Raw genomic sequence first — 20,802 nt, forward strand, 5'->3', positions numbered from 1 at the left:
ATGGCAACGTGGCATGCCTCCCTAGTCTTATTGTTTTGGGGGCGGGGAGGGGAATCATTAAGCACTATGTTCATTTGCAGCATGTTCCTGTAATCTGCTCAATACACACCACAACCTTATTAACTAGTTTTCAAATGCCACACCTTTATTCTTCATTATTGTACTACCATAGCTTGGTTCCTCATAAAAACCGTTTCCATTGATGAGCAGTACACTCTAAACTTCAATTTATTCTGTGAATTAACCATTTGACTATCCATTATCAGGAAGCTTACTCTGACCTGACAAATTCCTCACACAGGTTTTATTTGGATGACACTATATAAAATAATTTTTAAACTGCAACAAAGCAACCAAAGAGTTTATAGAGGAAAAATGAGATGTGCTCCCACAGTAGAAAGCCTTCTATTCAAGGCACCTCATTTATTCTTTTAAGAATTGTTCACTATTCCTCTAGCTGAACTTCTCTAAATTAAAGAATACTAAAAGGTCACAGAAATCATCACAATCTCCATCATGTAGGAAATGGCTATGCAATCCAAATCACAATTGATCAACGTCAAGGAGGCAAAGGTGTCAGAATTGAACTCTTCAGTCTTACTTGGCTGTAGAGCATCAGAGTTTTTGGTTTTTTCCTCCTCCTTCCACACCCTCCTCCCTTTCCAGCTATAATCTACTTTAACCTACTTTTATTGATTCACACAAATAGAAGATGGGTAGGACATTTTATCTTCAAGAGCAGCATTAATTCTTGCTCTTTTACGATGTAAACAAAAATAAATTATGCTATATTTTGGGAGAGAATAAAAATGGAAAGAAAAAAGTGGCTAAATGGATTTTAGTGTCATCAATTTCAATAGAAACTTAATTTGTAAAATAGAGTGGAAGTGGAAACCACAAAAAGAAAATGCAGAGTATTTAATATGTAAAAGTTAATGAATCTTCTAGCTGAGTAGGTACAGATAAGCAGAACAATGCATTAAAAGAAGTATTACATTATCTGGTAGAATAATGATAACATTCTTAGATTTACAAAAAAGAATTACAAATTTGAGTGTCTCACTTTTTGTGTTTGATGAGGTTTCCTCAGAAATGTTCACCCACTCCCTGAAAAACATATCTTCCTTTTAACCTGGACAAAGATTCGACAGTTCTGAAATTCAGCTCTGACTGACATAACTTCTTTTGTGATTAATGAGATTTTAGTCATATTATTATTTATTATTTCTATGTAGTATTTATAAGAGACATTTAACAGAGGAAGATTGAGTATGATCTGCACCAGCACTGATACAGTTCTATTTCCAATATTAGCAAACCAGAGCAACAAATAAGATTGTGTAGCACACAAATAAATGCAGTTTTCTGATGAGCTACAGCAAGGTCAGATGAAGAGAAAGCCAAAGGCATGCACATTCACACCAGACGTGAGTGAACTCTTTCAAGAAAAACTACAAAGACTAAAGAATAAAACATCAAAGTAAGATTCAGCTGAGATGGCAAGGAAAGCAGCTGATAGAGAAGCAGATAAAAGGTGGGATGCCAACCATGCTTTTCAGGTCATCCTATACAGTAACCAGATGTCCTGTATTAAATGACCAGGTGTGACTTAGTATGTATTCACAAAAAAATAAACAAACAAACCTCACCAAAAAGAGCCACCAAAAAACCCCAACAAAAGCAGGAACAACAACAATTAAAAGCCCCAAAAGAAGCAACATGAGAATTTTTCTCTTAGTTTTTTTCTCTTTTTTCAGCAACTGGCTTCTTTTCCTACTGTTTAGCAACCCACATTTCCCTAATTGATGCAAACCAGACTGATCCACTGCTAACTTTATTTCTCATAGAAAAAAATCCAAAGAGTCAGATAGTCTACCTTCCATGAGTAAAACATCCCAGGAGAATTTGAAGAGAAAGTCATAAGACCTAGCAAAGAAGTCAAAGTAGGAAAGAAAGGAACTTATCTGGAAGTTGCACCTGAGTATGAACTTACACTGTCAAACATAACTTCTTACCAAGAATTTTGAACGGCTATTGTCTGTGTGAGTTTGGAAGCTCCTCACATCAGAAAAAACAAACAAAAAAAGAAAGGTCAGCATCAGGAAGGCCAGTAAAAGCTAGAAGCAGTCACAAAACGAATCAAGCACAAGCAGCTATCAGCACTTTCCATAGCTCAAAAAAGGCAAGCCTCATGCCTCACAGGAGATGGCAAGTTTTGCAGTAGTTTTCCCTGGGGATGCAATTCCATCCACAAGTATCATGCTCAGAAATGGGCTTTACACAAGCCAGCCTTTGAATCTTTGTTCCAGAGCTCACTCTCTAGGTATTCAAGCCATGCCACTGGCAGGGGAGTGAAAGGAGCACATTCTTTGGAGTGTACTCCTTGATGGTGTGCATGAACAGTAATACGCACTTCAGAGAACATGTTTAGAATCATAGAATCATAAAACGGTAGGGGTTGGAAGGGATCTTTAGAATTATGTATTTGTTGCAAATTTGAACACTGAATGAAAATACTCTAGATCTGAAATTAAAGATTTCAGAGGTAGTGGCAGAATCAGTACGTTTACATAGAGGAGCACAGTAGGTGTGATCACCACTGCCCATTTCAAGCAGCCTGATTGTAAGCCAGCTTCGACAACAAGTCATATAGCTATGCCACACCCAAGCTCTCCTTTTCCAGCATGTATTTGGACAATGGTTACAAGGAATAGAGATTTATTTTTCTCACCATCTTGGAGCAAAAGGAGCAGGAATGTGTGAGTTCAGGCCCATCTGCTTCTGCCTATGAAGACATTACCTGAAAAGTCATGTCTCTGGATTTGATAGTACTTTTTATTTAGGTTAATAGTTCACTGATCTTAGTGATGTCAGATCAGGCCATATTACCACTTTGCTGTGCCCTGTTACCCATGTGTGTGACCCAACAGTCTATGTCCCCTACTTTGTCAATGCCAGCAGTATCTGTATCTTGGTCTAACAGTCACCTCTGCATTTTCTCCATGTCATGCGCTCTGCATAGAATGCCTGTCCTGAGTCGTTTTGCAAGTTCACTGTCCTGAAGTCTGCTCCTCAGACACATTTCTTTCCCAATACCTTAATAACATTAGCCAAATGGGACGTATGCCCTAATTAGGATAAAATAATAAACAAACCAACCCCCTTAACTGCCTTATACCAAGCATCATCCCTTGCCAGGTGACCACATAATCTTATTGTTGTTCCTTCTGTCATTCCTCACCACCTTATTACTCAATAATTATTCTGTGTCTATAATTAGTTCAACACTGCTGCAACAGGAGATAATAACTCAGCTCCTTGGGCCTCTCTGAATATTTCCTGAAATCAGAATCATTTTTCAGAGGACAGCAGCCACTGGTGGCAATTGATTGGCAAATTGCCTTCAGAAATACACTTAGTCATCCCTAGAGATCATCAGAACTAACCACTTTCTAGAAGACCTGCTATGTAAGGAGCTGGTGATATTGCTGGCAACAAATACAACTTCTCTTTCTCAGTGCAGTTCTCTTGATATCGGTGGAACTGCCAGTGTGACCCAAGTGAGCATGATTTACTCATAATAAGCACCTAAGGCAATAAGGAGTGTCTGTTCCATTTAAATTAGGTAATGATTTTGCATTCCTTCATTTTTGGGAAGCATTAATCATAGACAAGGAAAGAGATTCCTTCTTAAAATGAGAACAGGAAGTCAAATTCAGACAAAATTATGAAGCTTCTTTTCATTTTTTTTTTATTGCTGTACTCAGAAAAGGAAAAAATATAACAAATAAACAAACAAACAAAAAAACCAGTGCTCCAATTTGCTGTGCAGTACCTGAAATGCTATAAAGTTTCTTCTCAATTTAACTTACAACTGTGCTACGGATTTACTTACCCCTAGACAATATTAGCTAGAGTCATTTTACGTTTTCTCTGTGCCCACTGTAATCTTACATTGAAAGCATTTTTAAAAGCATGAGATTTAAAGGACTTAGAGTTTTCTAGTTGTTTTATATCTGTTCACTTGTGGAAAACATTAGATAACATTCCTTCTCCCCAGCACACTCCAAAAGCCTTGTATAAGTAGTATTGAAAGTACAAATATGAAAGTGCTCTCCCTTTAGGCTCTCAAAGAGAATTGACTTAATGAAATCTCTAAAGATCTTGTAAATGGCAGACAGTACACTGATTACATTTTCCTTCTTTTTCTGGATTAGTAGAATCCAAATGGGTTAAAAACTAGCATTTATAAACTATTGAACATAATTACAACTGTAATGTCCAAACTCAACTTTAGGCAATGGTAGAAAAAAGGCTATTTGTACAATATAAACTGGTCACAGAATTACAGGATCACCCTTTTTTTTTTTTCAAGATTGTGGTTTCAATCAACCCACAGCAAGAATCCACTGTTTGTGAAAGAATCAGGGTTACGTAGAAAATGTCATGTCTATCTACAAGATACTTTAATAGGTCTGTTTGCTTTTTTAATTTTCCTTCCCCAAAAACAAGGTCATCAAGTGTTGCAGGTTTCTCCTTTGAGACTCCTGAGGACCTGATCAAGAGAAATGTTGACCAAAAGGAGTAATTGATAGCAGTAAGAGCTCTCAATGTTTGAGAAACACTGGAGAAAGAGATCTCAGACCGATAAATAAATTCCCCCTGGGCTTTGTCTTTTGCAAAACGGATATACTAGTGCTCCTTATCTGACAGGTTTATTCTGCATAGCAGTGTGCTAGTATTCTGGAAGAACTTGTGAAGCAGGAAACCCTGCCAAAGAGCCCTAAATACTAAACAGATGCCCAAGGAGATTGTCAACACTACAGGTACAGGTTGAGTGGATACAACATTTGAGAATGTGAACCAGACTGTGAGTCACAGAGTGAATGATGCTACAGACTCTAATTTTGGGGAAGGTCCCTGTTTAGTGTTGCTGAGTTGTTACTCTCTTCAGGTAAATGTATTTCCAGGGTCCATGAACCTTACTGAAATCTGTTTATCCTGCAAACTCCCCTGCTTGTCTGTTCAAAGTGTTTCAAATTAGCTGAGCTTTGAATGTCAAATTTGTGATTTCTGGATACACAGAAAGCATTAAGACTCCTGTCATGGGGTATATTTACTATTATGTAGGTTAGAGGTTTATTATGTAGAGGTTTCTCCCTACTTCTCCGGTTGCACAGATGCTGCATGATGCAAAGTTAGCCAGCAAGAATTAAAACCAGGAGACAGGAAACTTACTATTTTCTTCTTCATTTTACTTTTCTCATTGAAGGATGGATAGTTAACAATGAATTTTGACCGTGCTTTTACATCTGAAACCATCTGAACCTCAGGCAAAAGAAGAAATCTATTAAGACAAATTATAGTTATAATTATCTATTTATTTTAGATAAATGAGGAAATAAAAGTTACTTTTTCATTTATGTAGATGATAGGCAATCAAATGAAAGCAGCAGCAAACAAAAAGTCAGAAAATAGACTATGGTAAAATACTTGGAGATGTGAAGTTCTTCCCGTTGCAAGTAGCAGTACAGAACATACAGCATACAAAAGTCACAAATCCTCATCACTGTTGAAAGCTTAGGATTAGAAAATCAATGATTCATTCTAAAAAGGTGGCTCCTAATTCACACACATGCCATCTATCTGATCACCCACTCCACACAGCCCCTGACCATTCAGGAGCCCAGCTTCATGGAAACAAGGGGGTTTTAGTTGCCATGCCAGTTGTTTAGTCATTAGCCTTCTCTCCTCTGAAGACTTCCAGCAAGAATATAAATTAGTGCAAATGGCTTGTAATTAGCAGTGACTATTTTTGTAATGTGGATACCTTCTCAGTATGAACAGGAATGAGCCACCAACTTATTTCACATGAGGCAACCATCAGGAGGTAAAGATTTGCAGTTAATAAAGGCCTATGTGAGAATTAAACCAGTGACTCAGAGGAGTAATGCATTGTCTTGAAATACTGGTCCCCAGTGCTAGCACCTCTAATCTAACTGGATCATTGTTAATTCCTTTGTTTTACTGAGAATGTGAAAATTTTCTAAATGCTTACTCCACTTTTAATTTCCTCAGAGACATATATTATATGCCATAAGTGTGCTGCCTCCTGACATGATACTTTCTTCATTATGTGGAGGGAAATTCAGTCTCCCCTTGTGCCTCCTGCTCTAGTCTGTCCTGATCTGCTCCGCTCCTGTCTCCTCCTGCTAGCACACTACCTATGTCTACTGCCTTCACTTTCACACCATTAATCCTCTCCTTGACATACTTCAGCACTGGTCTCATAGCTTTCCTGACAGTGGTTGGGGAAAGGTTTACTAATAAATGAATTCAAGTATTTCCCTTCTGTTTTGAGCTCCATTTAAGGTGGAAAGGTGTTAATTCCGAGATTTTTAACTTCTCCACTTGACCCATTCCCTTCTTGTTTCTTGATTCCCGTTTCTGTCTTTTGTCTGGTCACAGTACTTCCTGCCTTGGTATTTCACTCTGTGACCATGCCCACTCTAATCACCAGCACAGCATACCATCTGTCTTCTCTGTCATTTCACATCACCTTGGAGTATCATCTCTAAGAGCTTTCTTTGACACAAACTCATGAGCCGACACACAAGATTATTGTCCTCCTCCAGATATGAGCTCCCACTTCCTCCTTCTTCCCTTTTACTAACTCATAACAGATCAGTTCCTCTACGGCTTTTATTCACTATGGCTTTCTCCTCCAATGACTACTCTCTTCTTCTCCTTCCCCACTGCATGATGACTCTCGTCTGTGGGGCAAAGATACCTGAAAGTAGGCCTGCCCTGCCCTGGGCGTTCTCTGGTCCTGTGCTTGGAGCAAGACCTGTCACAGGTCTGCCACTGCCCTGCCAAGCACCTTATCTGGCTGTTTCCTTGCCTCCACTGCCTTCTTAACAGTTTTACTGTGAGGGAAGGTTCAAAATGGGTGCCTTTGGCTCCCAAGATCTCCTCTCCACTGGCTGCCCCAGCCAGCTCTTGCCTATGTTTCTTTCCCGGTGCTCCCTCTCCTGAGTCCTGGCTCTCCAGCACCTTCCCTTCCTCCTGATGTTACAAGCTCTCTCACTTTTCCCAGAACGTCTCTGTAAACCTACGTGTTCCCACATACCCTCTTGTGCCATGACTCACCCTCCAAAGCTAACCTTCTATTTATAATCAACAATAACAAAAAAACACCATGATGTGGAGATGATCAGATGTGAGGATGTAAACTCAATGTAAATGCTTAGAGAGATAGAAACAGCATCATATACTACTGAATAATCCTATAATCACTCTGCATACATTCTTCTTTCCATAACCTCTGTCCCATGTTATTATGGCCTGTGCCCTGTTATGAGATATCTAACTGTAAGCAGAGACCATCTTGGTTCATTTCCATAGCTGCTCAGCACTAACAGAGGTAGGGACATCTGAAAATCTAATTATTTTTAGTTTTCTATGTAAAAGACAACTGTTCTAGCCTGTGCTAATATATTATAAAAAGCATTAAAATTACCACGAGCTTGCCTCATCTGCCTTGACTCCTCTGTACTAAAAAGCCCAGCCTTTGCTGTTCGGTCCACTTATTGTAGCTCACAGGTGTTTTTTGCTGTAGCTATCCATGACAATGTGATGGCAGGCATGAGAAGTTGGCCTCAAGGGTGATAAGCAAATTGCCTTATTTTTCTAAGAAGATTAAACTTACTTTAATGGCATAACTGTACTTCCTTTCTTCTGCTTTCATTGACTATCCTCCTCCAACAGAAACTACTTTATAATGCACTACACCTCCCTCTTGTCCTGCCATCAAAACCAATAGTCTTCATCTACTCAAAGCAAATATCCCACTACAAAAGCACCCTCTATTTCCTCCAGAGTGCCAATTCAAATCCATAAACCTCCTTTGAAATTTTCAACATCTTTATCTAAAATAAAGAAGGTAAAAACCCTCATCGACACAAGTTTGAAATACAGAGGATAGTTTTAAGAGCAGAAAAATTCATATACATACATTTTTTTGTGAATTGTCAGAGTTAACCTATTAATTTGATTCTAATGCTTGTATCTGTTAAATCAGTGTGTGAAATGTGAATGTATGCAGATGAGGAATTCCTGAGTACTTAGTAACATTGAAAAGGTCATCTCAGAGCTTTTTTTGTTCATCTTATTAAAGTATTCATGTTGTGGTCATTTGATGTGAAATATTGTGAGCTGAACTCTTCAGAAAAATGGTCCACAGGGATGGTTTCTGAGATGCCAGGTTCTAAATGGGCTACTTTAATTACTATAGTACTTTGAAGTCATCATTGTCTAGGAAAACCTATCTGTAGATTATCAGCCCCAAATCCAGGTAAATAATTTAGGTGAGCTGGAGTTTATCCCTCACGGTCAGGTCTTGAGGAAAAAGAACAGAAAATCAGAGGAAGAGTAGAAATGAGATCTCCAGGAAAGGAAAAATGGTTAGTTGAGACCTCTACTAGTAACAGTAGTAAAGTACTAAACATGTAGTGGAACAAACATCTAATTTTGTGAGGTTTTTTTTAAGTAAGTGGTTGAAAAGCTGAGCTATTTACCCATTCAATATCCAGTCAGAATATATTCCCTGGACTAAGTCTAACAGGTAAGTAGAGAGACTGGGATTGTTCTCTGGTAGGAAGACTGCAGAGATTGTGCTGAAGTCATTGAAAGGGTTAGTGAGGAGAAATGGAGCACTGTGCATGTTCAGGACTCTTACTTTTATCTTACTTTTGAGATTGTCAATGAAAAATAAGCAGTTATTTTCATGATCATCCAGCATAAGCAAGATAGGCAGAGCATGGAGTAATCTCTATTTCTAGCCTGTCATAAAAGAAAGCATCACTGCATTCTGTCAAAGTGCTAGGGAATTCATTCCATTCTTCCACACAGTATCCTTCATGGAAGCAAATGTAAAGTACCTTATTGCCTTTCAACCTCCAAAGAAAAGGTATTTAGTAATACTAGCTGGGCCAGTTTCAAACCATTAAGGCCTCTGTGTAAGGTACTGTTGATTCATCCTGCTCTGACAGGGGGTTTGGACTAGATGATCTTTTGAGGTCCCTTCTAACCCTTAACATTCTGTAATTCTGTGATTTCATTAAGTCTTTTATGATCACATGTAAAATGGTAAAATGTAAAATGAGGGGTTCTTCCCTATGATTTCATGGTAGAGAAAAAACAGAAAGGATTCAAAAAGCATAATTCTATGTCAGTTTGATAGAATCTTTCTTTTCTTTCCATATTGAAGCTAATTTACATTGATAAATTCCAGAGGGTAAATTTTTACATTCTATTATACTAATTTCCACGTACTGATGAACCATGATTTTTTTTCCAATACTGTATATTTTAACAGAGTTTAATCTCTCAATTTGTATGTATTGGTCTAACACTGTGGCAGTTCAATCAAGGACGTGTCTACCACTATTGGTACTAATAAAGCACCCAGAGTGTATAACCAGGCCAAAAGAAGAAAACTGTGACCTATGCCTTGCACGTTTCTCATTGATTCCTTAGTTATGTATCTAGTTGGGGACTCATCTGTAAAAATCTATAGTTTTTAAAATTGACATTTGTATTTAAAATACATCCAATCAGGCAGGAAAATCAAAGTTACTGATGGGCAGCTGAAAGACCATTCTTCAATCTGGCTATTTTCAGAGTTATGAAATAGCTTTAAAGTGACTGAATCTTTTTCTTGTTTCCTAAGTAACCTGGACAATGTCAGAAAGCTTGTTTAATATTGCAGAGCAGCATGAAAAACAAACTCTCTCTCTTTTTTTTTTTATATTCCTCATATACGGTACATGAAGAGATTTAATGAAATGGCAGAATTTCAGAACAGTTTGAATGGATTACAGAGTGCCCTAGAACATTTGAGTGACTAGTGGCCTCACTGGGTAATATGTTACGTTAATGTTGAAGTGTGACCTATTTGAATCGTCTCCTAGACTTGTTTGCTACTGGTAGGTTAGCATACTCAATTGCAGAAGTATGTATGTATATTTGCAAAAAAAAAAAAAAAAGTAAGATTTGATAAAGATGTTTTGACAAGAGTACAAGAGAGTTTTTTGGGTTTTTTTTCTCTTGGTAATGTTATTTCCTCAGCCTATCGCTCACACCTGAGAAACCTGTGTGTCAATTTTCACCTAATCCTTTAATACTCACATTTTCATTCACCTACATATGCTCCCAAGATAAAGTCCTATACTGTTTGCTTTTGTTTTCAACACAAAAGATTAGGATCACTGCCTAACAAACATAAAATCCAGAATATATAACTTTCTTTCAGGAGAAGGCAAGACATTAGTTATATAAAGGAGTGGACAAATACTTTTCTCATATTAATCATCCTGTATGTAAATTACAGAAGGAATATTATGTGATTGGGTAAAGAAGGTCAACTAGTGCACCACACTGTCTTATTTAAGGCAGGATCCACCCTGGGAAAGAATTTCAGTACCTTTGCTCCTGATGCAAGTTCTTATATTACAAATTTTAAAGCAACTTTCGCTTGTGGGGCTGAGGGACTAGGGCAAAGGTAATGTATTTGATCTAAACACTTCTCTTTTGGAATGTGAAAATAAAAAGTGAGCTCAGGATAATACAGAGCACTAACCAGAAAGACATGGAAGAATTAGAAAGCACCAAGCATCCTGGTACCACACATACACATTGCATACAAATATTTGAGTGAGGTGCATTACAACTGTTCACAACCAACTAGCATCCCGCAATAGGATTTGGGGCCTTTAGATCCAATTTTAAGCATCCTGTAGTTGAAGTCAGGATGTTCAGAAATCCAGCCTGAACTTCAGCTAAAGAAAGATGATTTTGATACTCAAAGGAAGTATAGCAGCAGAAGTAAAGGTTCATAATTTCTCTAGTACGTGGTCAAAGAACTTTTTTTTCCATTTGAAGAAGTACTATACCTCAAGTAATTTTTCTATTTCAAATGCATATAAACTTTATGCTTATTGTACCATAAACAAAAAAGTGAGATCTTGCTTTTTAAGAGGAAAGGGCTCAACAGTAGCTGTATGTGTTCAGCAGAATTAGGTAAGTCATTGAGGTGGTTTAATCTTGGCTGGGTGCCAGTTGTGCATTGAGTCAGTCTGTCACTCCCTCTCCTAAACTGGACAGAGGGGAGAGAAATATAACAACAGGTTTGTGAGTCAAGATAAGGACAGTGAGATCAGTCGGCAATTAGCGTAATGGGCAAAATAGACTCAACTTGGGTTTGATTTATTAATGAACAATAAAAACAGAGTAAGGAAATGAGAAATAAAAGCTTAATTTTAAAACATCTCCTCCCACTCCTCCTTCTTCCCAGGACTCTCCCTCAAGTCCCCCAGCGGTGCAGGGGATAGGGGGTGGGGGTTGCTGTCAGTTCATTACAGATGGACTTTGGTGCTGCTTCTTCTCAGGAGGAGCCCTCATCACACTTCTCATTGCTACAGTGTGGGGTCTCTCCCACAGGAGACAGTTCTCCATGAACTTCTCCAATGCAGATGCTTCCTGTGGATTACAGTTCTTCACAAAGTTGTCCAACTTGGGTTTTGTCTATGGGGTGCAGCTCCTCACACCCTGCCCCAATGTGGGTCATCCACCGGGAGAATAGTCCTTCAGGTACCAACTGCTCCAGTCTGAGTGTCTCACTGGATCACAAGTCCTGACAGCAAACCTGCTCTGGTGTGAGCTCCTCTCTCCCCACAGACTACAAGGTCCTGCCAGGAACTTGCTCCAGGGTGAGCTTCCCACAGAGTCACAGCCTCCTTCAGGCATCCACCTGCTCTGGCATAGGCTTCTTCATGGGCTGTGAGTGGATCTCTGCTCCCCAGTGGCCTCCATGGACTGCAGGGGCATGGCTGCCTCACCATGGTCCTCAACACAGATCACAGGGGAGTCTTTCTTTCAGTGCTTGAGCACTTCCTTGTCCTCCTTCTCCGCTGGCCTTGGTGTCTGCAGAGATGTTCTCACATTCTCACTTGCTTTTTCTGCTGCAGTTCGGCATCTGCACAGTAACTTCTTCTCCTTCTCCAATATGTTAATCACAGAGTTGTTACCTCTATCACTAATTGGCTCAGGCCTTGGCCAGCAACAGGTCCATCTCAGAGCCAACTGGCACTGGCCCTGTCACATATAGGAGAAGCTTCTAGCAGCTCTTTTTTAAAGCAGCCACCCATGTATCCCCCCTGCTGCTCAAACCTGGCCACACAAAACCATTACAGTCATGACTTTCCAGGAATAAAATAAATCATTATCCATTGAAGGAATTAGACAGCTGGGAAGCTGAATTCTGCTCACTATAGCAAGTATATATTTAACTTCACTGGACTGCCTAGAGTTACATTAAAGAATCCATCTGAAGAACTCAATTAGATCTTCCTGTCTAGACTTGAGAAGTAAATAAATATTACCTAATGCATAGTATTAAAAACAAGGAAAACAATCACATTCATACACACTTGCTGCAAGATGAAGCAAGCCAGCAATACCTTTTCTGCTTGCTGTCTTAGGTTAACACCTGTACTTTGTTTAGCCTATACTTCATTACATTGTCTGCTTCTTGCATTCATCTGCCTTGAGTGAAACTGGTAATAATTGTGGTGTTTCAGAAGAGACTTCAGTTATACAAAAATTCATCCAAATAAGTGATCAAACCATTGCTTGCTTCTGCATCAGAACATTTGCTTGAAGACTGTATGTTTATATAGGTCCAGATGCTATGCAATATCTAGCAAGAAAAAAGCCCAGGCCACAGGTAGACATTTCCCAGCCACTGCACTGGGTCATGAGTCCTCAATAATCCCCTCTATTTGTGTAGCTTAACTGATAAATGGCATCACCTTCACTTCAGGAAAGCAATTGTTTTAAGTGGACATTTCTTAGCACTGGGATTGGACTAAGCAGTGGGCCATGCCTCTCCTGCCCTCACTTGTTTTGAGCTACCTTGCAAATAATTTATGTCATGCCCTGAACAGTATTCAGTTTTAGTAACACTTATGTATGTCCAATGCTGTCAGCTTGGCAGAATAACCTCAAAGTTGATTCTAAGTCAGCCTTTAACCTCTCATCATTTTGATTTTACTTTACTGTGGTCATAATTTAACTCAGAGTGAAAAGGTACACATAGCAATGCTCACCTGGAAGAGAGTGATAGATATCGACAATTCATTCTATGAGGGACGTGGGAGGGATGAGGATGCTTCTGTGCCTTGGTGAATGAGCAATGTTTTCCCTTCAAGTTAGAGGAGGAAGCTTATACAGCTCCTAATCATACTGTCCACCAAACACCATCCAGAAATGAAGAGTTCATTTCTGTCAGTGTAAAACACCAACATCAATTCTGGGATAGAGTAGCTTGAAGAAACATATATGTTTTTGGGTGGGGTTTTTTTTAGCCCTTAGAGCAATAAAAAAAAAATGTCATGGCCTACATTATTACATTGCAATCTCCATCAGCAGTTTCTTTAGGGTTGCTACTATAAGAAGCAGCAGCATTGTGGTGCTTGTGACACATGTGCAAATATATGGACAAACTGCTCAGTGTTAGAGCCCATCATTCATCTCCCGAGCTGTAGTAGACTTCAAAAAAAGTCACAGGAAAGCAAAGCTGCACAGTTTCTGGTAATGCAAAGGATGGTAAGTTGTATGGTAAAGAGAGCAGAGAATGCTGCTTCAGACTTCCATTCTCTTTATTGCCAACAGATTTATATTTAAAATGCCAAGGTCCAAAAAAAAAAAAAAAAAGTTATGTAAATAAATACATCACTTCAGGCTGTAATAAATAAAAAAAAAATATTACAAGGAATGCACTTTTCCAGCCATAAGTGTGGGTATTTTTGAAAAATAAGGAAAAAAAAAAAAAAAAAGAGTATGGCCATAGTTCACAGTTAAGCAGCCAGAAGCTGCTTATTACAGCTATTCCATAACAATGGAGCTTTCCCCTTCCCTCCCTTTCCAGATGCATATTCACAGTTTAACTCCACCAGAAATGCTCTCTTAAAAGAGCAGTCACTCTACTCAGAGTTCAAGCCAAAATATCTTTAAAACACACATGAAGCAAAGAAAACTATGGTCCAAAGAACTCCTTGTCACACCATTTTAGTCCAGCAACAGGTTTAGGCTTCTAATAGATGTGTGCCCAGCACACTAGGACAGTCAAGTTTTCGTACCACCACACATCCATCATCATCCTAGTTGCTCTATTATCCCCACTGTAGATTTCACAGTGAACAAGAAGGTCCATTCAGTTTGATGGACTCAGTCCTTTCAGTTACATCTTTGCAGCAGCATGTTCAGAGCATATTCCATTCTATGCTTTAGTTCCAGTGAGCATCCAGAAACCAGAAGAGTTGTCAGATGAAACGTTGTGGATAGCCTCTCTTCATTGATGTAGGTAAGGAGATACTCCTCACTCTGACTGCAGATGATGATTTTTGTGTGATCATGATAGAAATTCACCTGTAAAAGAGAAACAAGTTCCATTTCATATACTTCCTCCTCTCAGTTTCTGGCATTGATCTAGTTTTATTGCAAGAGTACCTCAACATTTTCTCCAGTGATGTTACTGAACTTACTTGAAACGTGCCATCATTGAAGAGCATCATTAATGCTTTATCAGATTTAAGCCACTGTAAGAGGTAAAGCCTGGGCCTGCGTACATCTGTTAGGCTGGGCAAATCTCCTCCCTAGGGAACAGAAAAGTACTAAGTCAAACACCCAGTTGACATGTAGCAGTGTTTTTTTTTACAGCTCAAGATGCAGAAGGGGCTGAACTTACATCCATGAGGTTCTCTTCCATGTAGTGAGAGAAATACTTCAGTACAGTTACTTGGCTAATGAACTGTTCAGGAGCCTCTGTGGCTGAGAAGACAGAGCACTGACCTAGCTCAGCATAGTAGTGGACTGTTCTGTAAGAAGAGAAAAAGTAAGGTTAGGGATGAAAAAAGCATTTCATGGTTAAATCACTGTAGTGAGTTGTCAGTTTTATAATTCTTCTCACTTTTTGTCTGGCAGAAGGCTCATATGCGCCCCATTGTTGAAAAGGACACCAACGGTGTGATCTGACAGCTGGTACCCAAAGCCATACTTGTTAGAGTAGTCCACCCATTTTGTAACCCATGGGAAGGATGCTGTCAGCTGTTCTTTTGGAATGCTGTCTGCTTCTGGCATGTTCTCCAGACATCCTCGCAATACCCTGGCAACTGTATCGGCAACACTTCCCATGGTACTGTCTTCCAGGCCTGAAAGAGAAGCATTGTTAGACTGACACGGGCACATAGATAGTAGGCTTTGATTCTAAACCTCTCAGTTATCTAGACTGTAATTTCAAGTTTAGCCTTCATGACTTTCTAGTTTTAATGCTTCCAAAATATTGACTGTAAAATTTAAACCATGAAAAATAGAGGCTGGGGAAAGAAACTAGCTGTTCATTTCAAGCTTCTGACACATGAAAATAGGTAGGATTTAGAATTAGAAATTACGTTTTGCTGCACTTACATTCACTGCTACTGCTGCAACTTCCCAAAGTTCCTCTGACTATCATTCGAATAGAGTCTCCAATCTGCTTAGTTTCTGGCAATGCTCCTGGCTTTGCTACTGTTGTGATAAGGGGCTGGATCTCCTAGAAGAGATATCAGATGTGTAAACATCAAACAGAACACCTGCCAAGGCTTACACGTAAGTTTTGTATAGCTCTCCTAATTTCTCAACAAATTATTCTAGGGAAATTGGTATTAACATTTCCAGCAAGTACAAACTGCTGCTCTTATACCAAGTTTAAAGAACACCAGGTCTTTCCATTCTTTAGCACTTCAATTTGCATCTCACCCACTACCCGGTCCTCCTGCCCAAGAGAGAACAGCTGCATGCAAGTCTGAACACCAAATGGTAAGAGTTAAATATCAGCAATTTATTTTTTTATGTAGTAGTAGTTAATCATGAACTGAAGCCCTATATTTGGAATATTGGGAAAGAGCACCTGGTAGATGAGTTACCACACAGATGACAATGGAGTCTTAGACCGATACTATAATTACTCAAAAGCCAAAATTTATAGTCTCCCTACAAAGGCAACCATACCTTCGTGAAGCTTGGTTAAGCCCTCTTAAAGCAACTCTGCTAATCATTTAAGCTTGATTATGCTGTGTACAGCCCCAGCTCTGATATCCAAGTCAAATATAATTTAATTATAGCTGCTCCACCCAGCTCTTACTGGATTTGAATTGAACTGCACTTGTATTTACCTCATCTGTTCTGTGTTTGTGGGGCTGATGGGTTATCGATGCCTTCTTCAAATCATGCCTGAGCTTGTAGATTTCTTCATCTTCTTTAGGTAGTCTGTCTGTAATACAGGAAAACATACTTAATGCTGCCTCTGGAAGAGACATTTAATTACAAAAAGCCTAATAAGGTAGCTACAGAAAATGCATTGCCTGTCTCCAGAAGGTTCTAAACCTGCCATAATCTCCCAGATCAGTGGTGCCATTATAGATACACCACTAAGACTAAATTTTAATAGACGTTACAGACTAAGAGGTGGCCAATACAGATTGTCTGTATGCCATAAGTAGTATTTGCTTATGTTCATTGGCACAGGTTTCAAGCTAGCACCTATACTTACTGAAAAGAGATCAAAACAAACCCAGAGAAGCTGAAACAAATACAAGCACTCCATCACTGTCTCATAGCTGTACATTATTAGCATGACACTGATGGTAGAGAGATAATTTTCAAATGTAGCTACAATACACGTACTATGTGTGTCGAAGTATCTGGCTTTATCCTTTTTACCACCAAAAAGAGCAGCAGCTGCTTTTTTGAAGAAATTTTTAGCAGGACTTGACAAATGGAAATCAGGAACTGTGTGACAACAGCTAGCAGAAAGCTTATCAGGTGTAAAGCCCTGTGGCAATGAGACAAAAATATATTTTTAGATCACAATAGTGCATTTTTAAGGTGAGATTTTTTTCAGCCAAAACACAACACAGTACAAACCTGTAAGAAGAACTCATGTCGAATTATTTCATCTAAACTGGGCCGATCCTCAGGATTTTTTGACAGCATGCTAGCTATCAAGTGTTTTGCAGGTGCCAGGAGAGATGAAGGCAGGCTGTATCTTGCTTCTCTTATACATCTGTATGTTTCTTTAAGATTTGTGGTCTCAAATGGAGGTCTTCCCAATAGCATTGTATACCTGTTTAAAAGTAAAGGAAGAAAATTTTATTTTACACAGCCACAATACCTACATATAACTACTGAAAAGGCTTTGTCTCCTAACATGAAGGAGAACTTCTGCACTTGGGATACACATGCACAAAGGGCTGCAAACTGACGTTGTACTCCATCCCTTTTGAACACTTAAAAGCCTAAAACAGTGACAGAAATAATTCTATTTCAAAGGCAGCAAAGTACTTACATTACACAGCCTAAGGCCCAGATGTCAGATTCACAGCCATGCCCTTGTTTGTTGAGGACTTCTGGAGAGAGGTAATTCGGTGTGCCACATATTGTTCTGTAAATCAAAGAGGCCACAGAGCTGGTTAGTATTTCAGATAGAAAGAAGAGAGCAGCTGTTTTTTGGAGGACAGGTTTTCCCCTCTCAACTTTGGACAAGGACAGAGACTTTCTAAGAGGAGCTCTATGAACATTATTATGAAGGCATCACAAAGCACATCTACACCATTACAAATGCAGCAGACTCAAATTTGCACTATTCAGCAGTCAGGTACTTGGCCTCCAGCATCTGCTATTATTTGAGCACTCAGAGGAAAGTAAGAGACAAAGCACAGCAGTCTGTTTTCTAGAAGGGGAAATCCCGATCACAGAAGCCATTGGCTTCTGCTATGGGACAAGATTTCTAAATGAATTTCTTTTTCTTTACTACTAGGTTTCAGGTTTTTTGATGCTCCTACCTCCTCCTGTGCTCCAGTGGTTCCAGCCTAGCTGCCAAGCCAAAGTCACCCAGCTTCAGTTCCATGTTCTCATTAATGAAGAAGTTACCTAGCAGACAGAGAAATTCCAGTTAGTCCCTTTCTTGCAAGGTAGGAATGTATTGAAACAGGTGCTGAGTCATACTGTGTTCAAAGCCAGAAGCTGGCCAAGATTTTTTTTTTTTTTTTTAAGTAGGAATGCTTAATGTCATCCCTTAAGCACTCCAAGTTTCCACTGGAAAGACAGACTGAGCTGACTCTATTAATTAAGCTATCGCCATACAAATGTAAAGCGCTACAATGCTGACAGGGCTGGTGGTGTTTTGAAGTCAGTGCAATGTAGAACTCACCTAGTTTAAGATCCCTGTGCAGGATTTCCTGTTCATGAAGATACTTTAGCCCTGACACAATTTGCCTGAGGTAGTATCGTACTTCTGGTTCTGTCAATACCTTCCTAGCTTTTAAGATGTGAGCCATTGACTGCAGAGAAAAACAAAACAGAGGCAGAGACATCACTAAACATTCACATGTAAGATCTACCTTAAGCAAAAGTAAATCAATGCTTGTAGAAAGGACAATTAAAATAAACCACAAAAAAAATACCTTTCACATATCACACATCTAAACTAGGTGCAGATTCCAGATAAGTAAACACTGGATTTCTCCCAGTTGATGCTCACCCTTCTACTGCAGTACTCCAGAAGAATGTAAATATTTTCTCTGTCTTCAAAGTAGTGGTAAAACTGCACAACATGTCTATGATTGAGCATTCTGTGAAGCTCAATCTCTTTATCAATCTGAAGAGACAAGAAAGGGAAGAAGAAAAAAAAATGTCTCATTAGCCTTGTATCTACAAGGCTGAGCAGACAGCTCTATCAGAATCATTTCAGAAAAAGGGCTGGGCAAGCCAGCACACAAAGACAGTTTGAGAATAAAAAAGTCCTTCACGCACACGTACCTTTTCCCTTTGATGAGGTTTTGCTACTCTGCTATGAGGAATGATTTTTGCAGCATAAACTTTATTTGTTGTCAAATCTGTCATCTCATAGCACTTGGCAAATCCACCCTAGAGAGACATATGAGAAAAAGACAATTATAGAAGGTATGAAAGAAGTCCCGCACTTAGTCATCAACCAGCTCACGTATTAGTCAAGGAATGCAACTTCCTTTGGACGGGACCATTTGGTAAAAGACGGGTCGCCAGCCCATCGTCCATCTGAAGGTTCGCGTTGCGCTTTGCCCGCCCCGCATGCAACAGCAGTCATTTCTGTAGGCTTGCTCGAGTTGAACCCGCGATCCCACCACGAACACTGGACAGGAAGGCTGCTCGAGCCCGCCGCGTGAGGAACGGGCTAACACAGCAGCAAGCCCCACGCTGGGCAGTGGTGGCGGAGGACGGGCAGAGAGCGGCGAGAACCGCCAGAGGACCACAGCCCCCCGCGGACACCCGCAGGGGCTCTCCCTGCGCCCGCCGCCGATGCGAGTTGTCGGGCCGCGGCTCAGCGGCCGCCGCCCCGGCACGGCGCGGGTCCCATCGCGGCTATTACCTTGCCAAGCACTTTGCCGCGGCAGTAGCGCTTTCCTGTCGTGGGGTCGGTTATAATCCGTGAGACCTCTGCAGTAGCGGGGTGGGCGTGCTGGTGCTGCTCCTCCGCCTTCTTTCTCCTCGGCTCGCCGCTAGCCGCTCTGCCCACCGCCGCCTCGCAGCACTTGGCGGCGCCGCCGCCGCCGCCCGGCGGGTAGGCGATGGTCCGCAGCAGTTCCATCCCTACGCTGCACCTCCCCGGCCCGCTTTTGTACTGCACAATTCCCTACCGCCGCACTCGCAACGCCGGGTTGCGCTTTGGATGCTCCCTTATATCGCGGGCTGCGGCTCCGCCCCGGTGCTGAGGGACGGCCCCCGCCAGGGCCTCGCTGCGCCCGCCCGCATGGCTGGGTCCAACCCCGGGGCGGTGCGAGGGAGCGGCGCCGGAGCTGGAGCCGGCCGCGCCGGGCAGAGGGAGCGGGCCCCGGGAGGATGGCGGTGTGGTCCGCTGGAGGCGCGGGGCGGGGCGGGCCAGGCCCGGCCTTTGCGGTCGCGCTGCAAGGCGCTGCTGCTACGGGTTCCACCGCCGCCCCGAGTGAGGGGGAACGTGGCATGGACAGCCGCGGTACGCAGAGTTCTCCCGACTTTGCTGATGCTGCTGCTGTTGCTGCTGCTGCTTTGGGGCAGCAAGAGTTTCTGACGGACGATCAGTGCTGTGGCCTGTATGAGCAGCCCCTTAACAAGAGGCTGTTGCTGCACATGAGGAAGGGAAGGGTTTTTCCCCACGTGCACCTAAAGCGACTACACCTCAGCAGAGCCAGGGACGGGGTTTTGTCTCAGTGTGGAGCTGAAGCACATGGACTTGCTCAGACAGTGCAAGTTACTGCGCTGCATACTCCAGTGCACCATCTCTCTTTTTTTTTTTTTTTTAATATGGAGAACCATGCCTAGTGACACCTCACAGTCAGCTCTAAACTCTTTTTGCAGGCAGGAATATTTCCTTAAAACACTCCAAATGCACATAAATCAGTTTTGAAGACCCTTGTAGTTCAAGACCTCTGATCCAGATACTGGATTACTGTTTAAGAGTGAAGTGCATGTATTAGAGAAAAGCTCTGAAATGTGAAGTAGTTTTTCTTTTCTCCCATTCTGAAGCTGCAAGAAGTAATGAATCAGTTCATCACCTCCCTGGTTTGTTATGCATTTATGAAGTATTATTTGCTTGTTAGCACACACTAATACTTTCACTGACTTTCATTACTGGTAAAAGTAAAATTGAACGATGTACACTCTGCTTCTATCCATTTTCATGTTTTTGCT

The 20,802-nt window shown here is 40.8% G+C and overlaps 1 protein-coding gene across 1 annotated transcript; it reads right to left on the bottom strand.

Moving 5' to 3' along the window:
• Positions 1-13,700: 13,700 nt before the first annotated feature.
• On the bottom strand, positions 13,701-19,774 carry PLK2 (polo like kinase 2). Its single transcript, XM_062018322.1, has 14 exons — positions 19,505-19,774; positions 18,916-19,023; positions 18,638-18,754; positions 18,308-18,437; positions 17,940-18,027; positions 17,444-17,539; positions 17,023-17,221; positions 16,783-16,930; positions 16,272-16,369; positions 15,526-15,649; positions 15,029-15,269; positions 14,807-14,936; positions 14,604-14,714; positions 13,701-14,487 (listed from the first exon to the last, which is right to left on the bottom strand). The coding sequence occupies exons 1-14, from the start codon at positions 19,721-19,723 to the stop codon at positions 14,296-14,298; spliced, it is 2,001 nt and encodes a 666-aa protein (XP_061874306.1). The 5' UTR covers positions 19,724-19,774; the 3' UTR covers positions 13,701-14,295.
• Between the last annotated feature and the right edge of the window lie 1,028 nt (positions 19,775-20,802).

Source organism: Colius striatus, chromosome Z, assembly GCF_028858725.1.
Source record: "Colius striatus isolate bColStr4 chromosome Z, bColStr4.1.hap1, whole genome shotgun sequence".
NCBI classification, from domain to species: domain Eukaryota; kingdom Metazoa; phylum Chordata; class Aves; order Coliiformes; family Coliidae; genus Colius; species Colius striatus.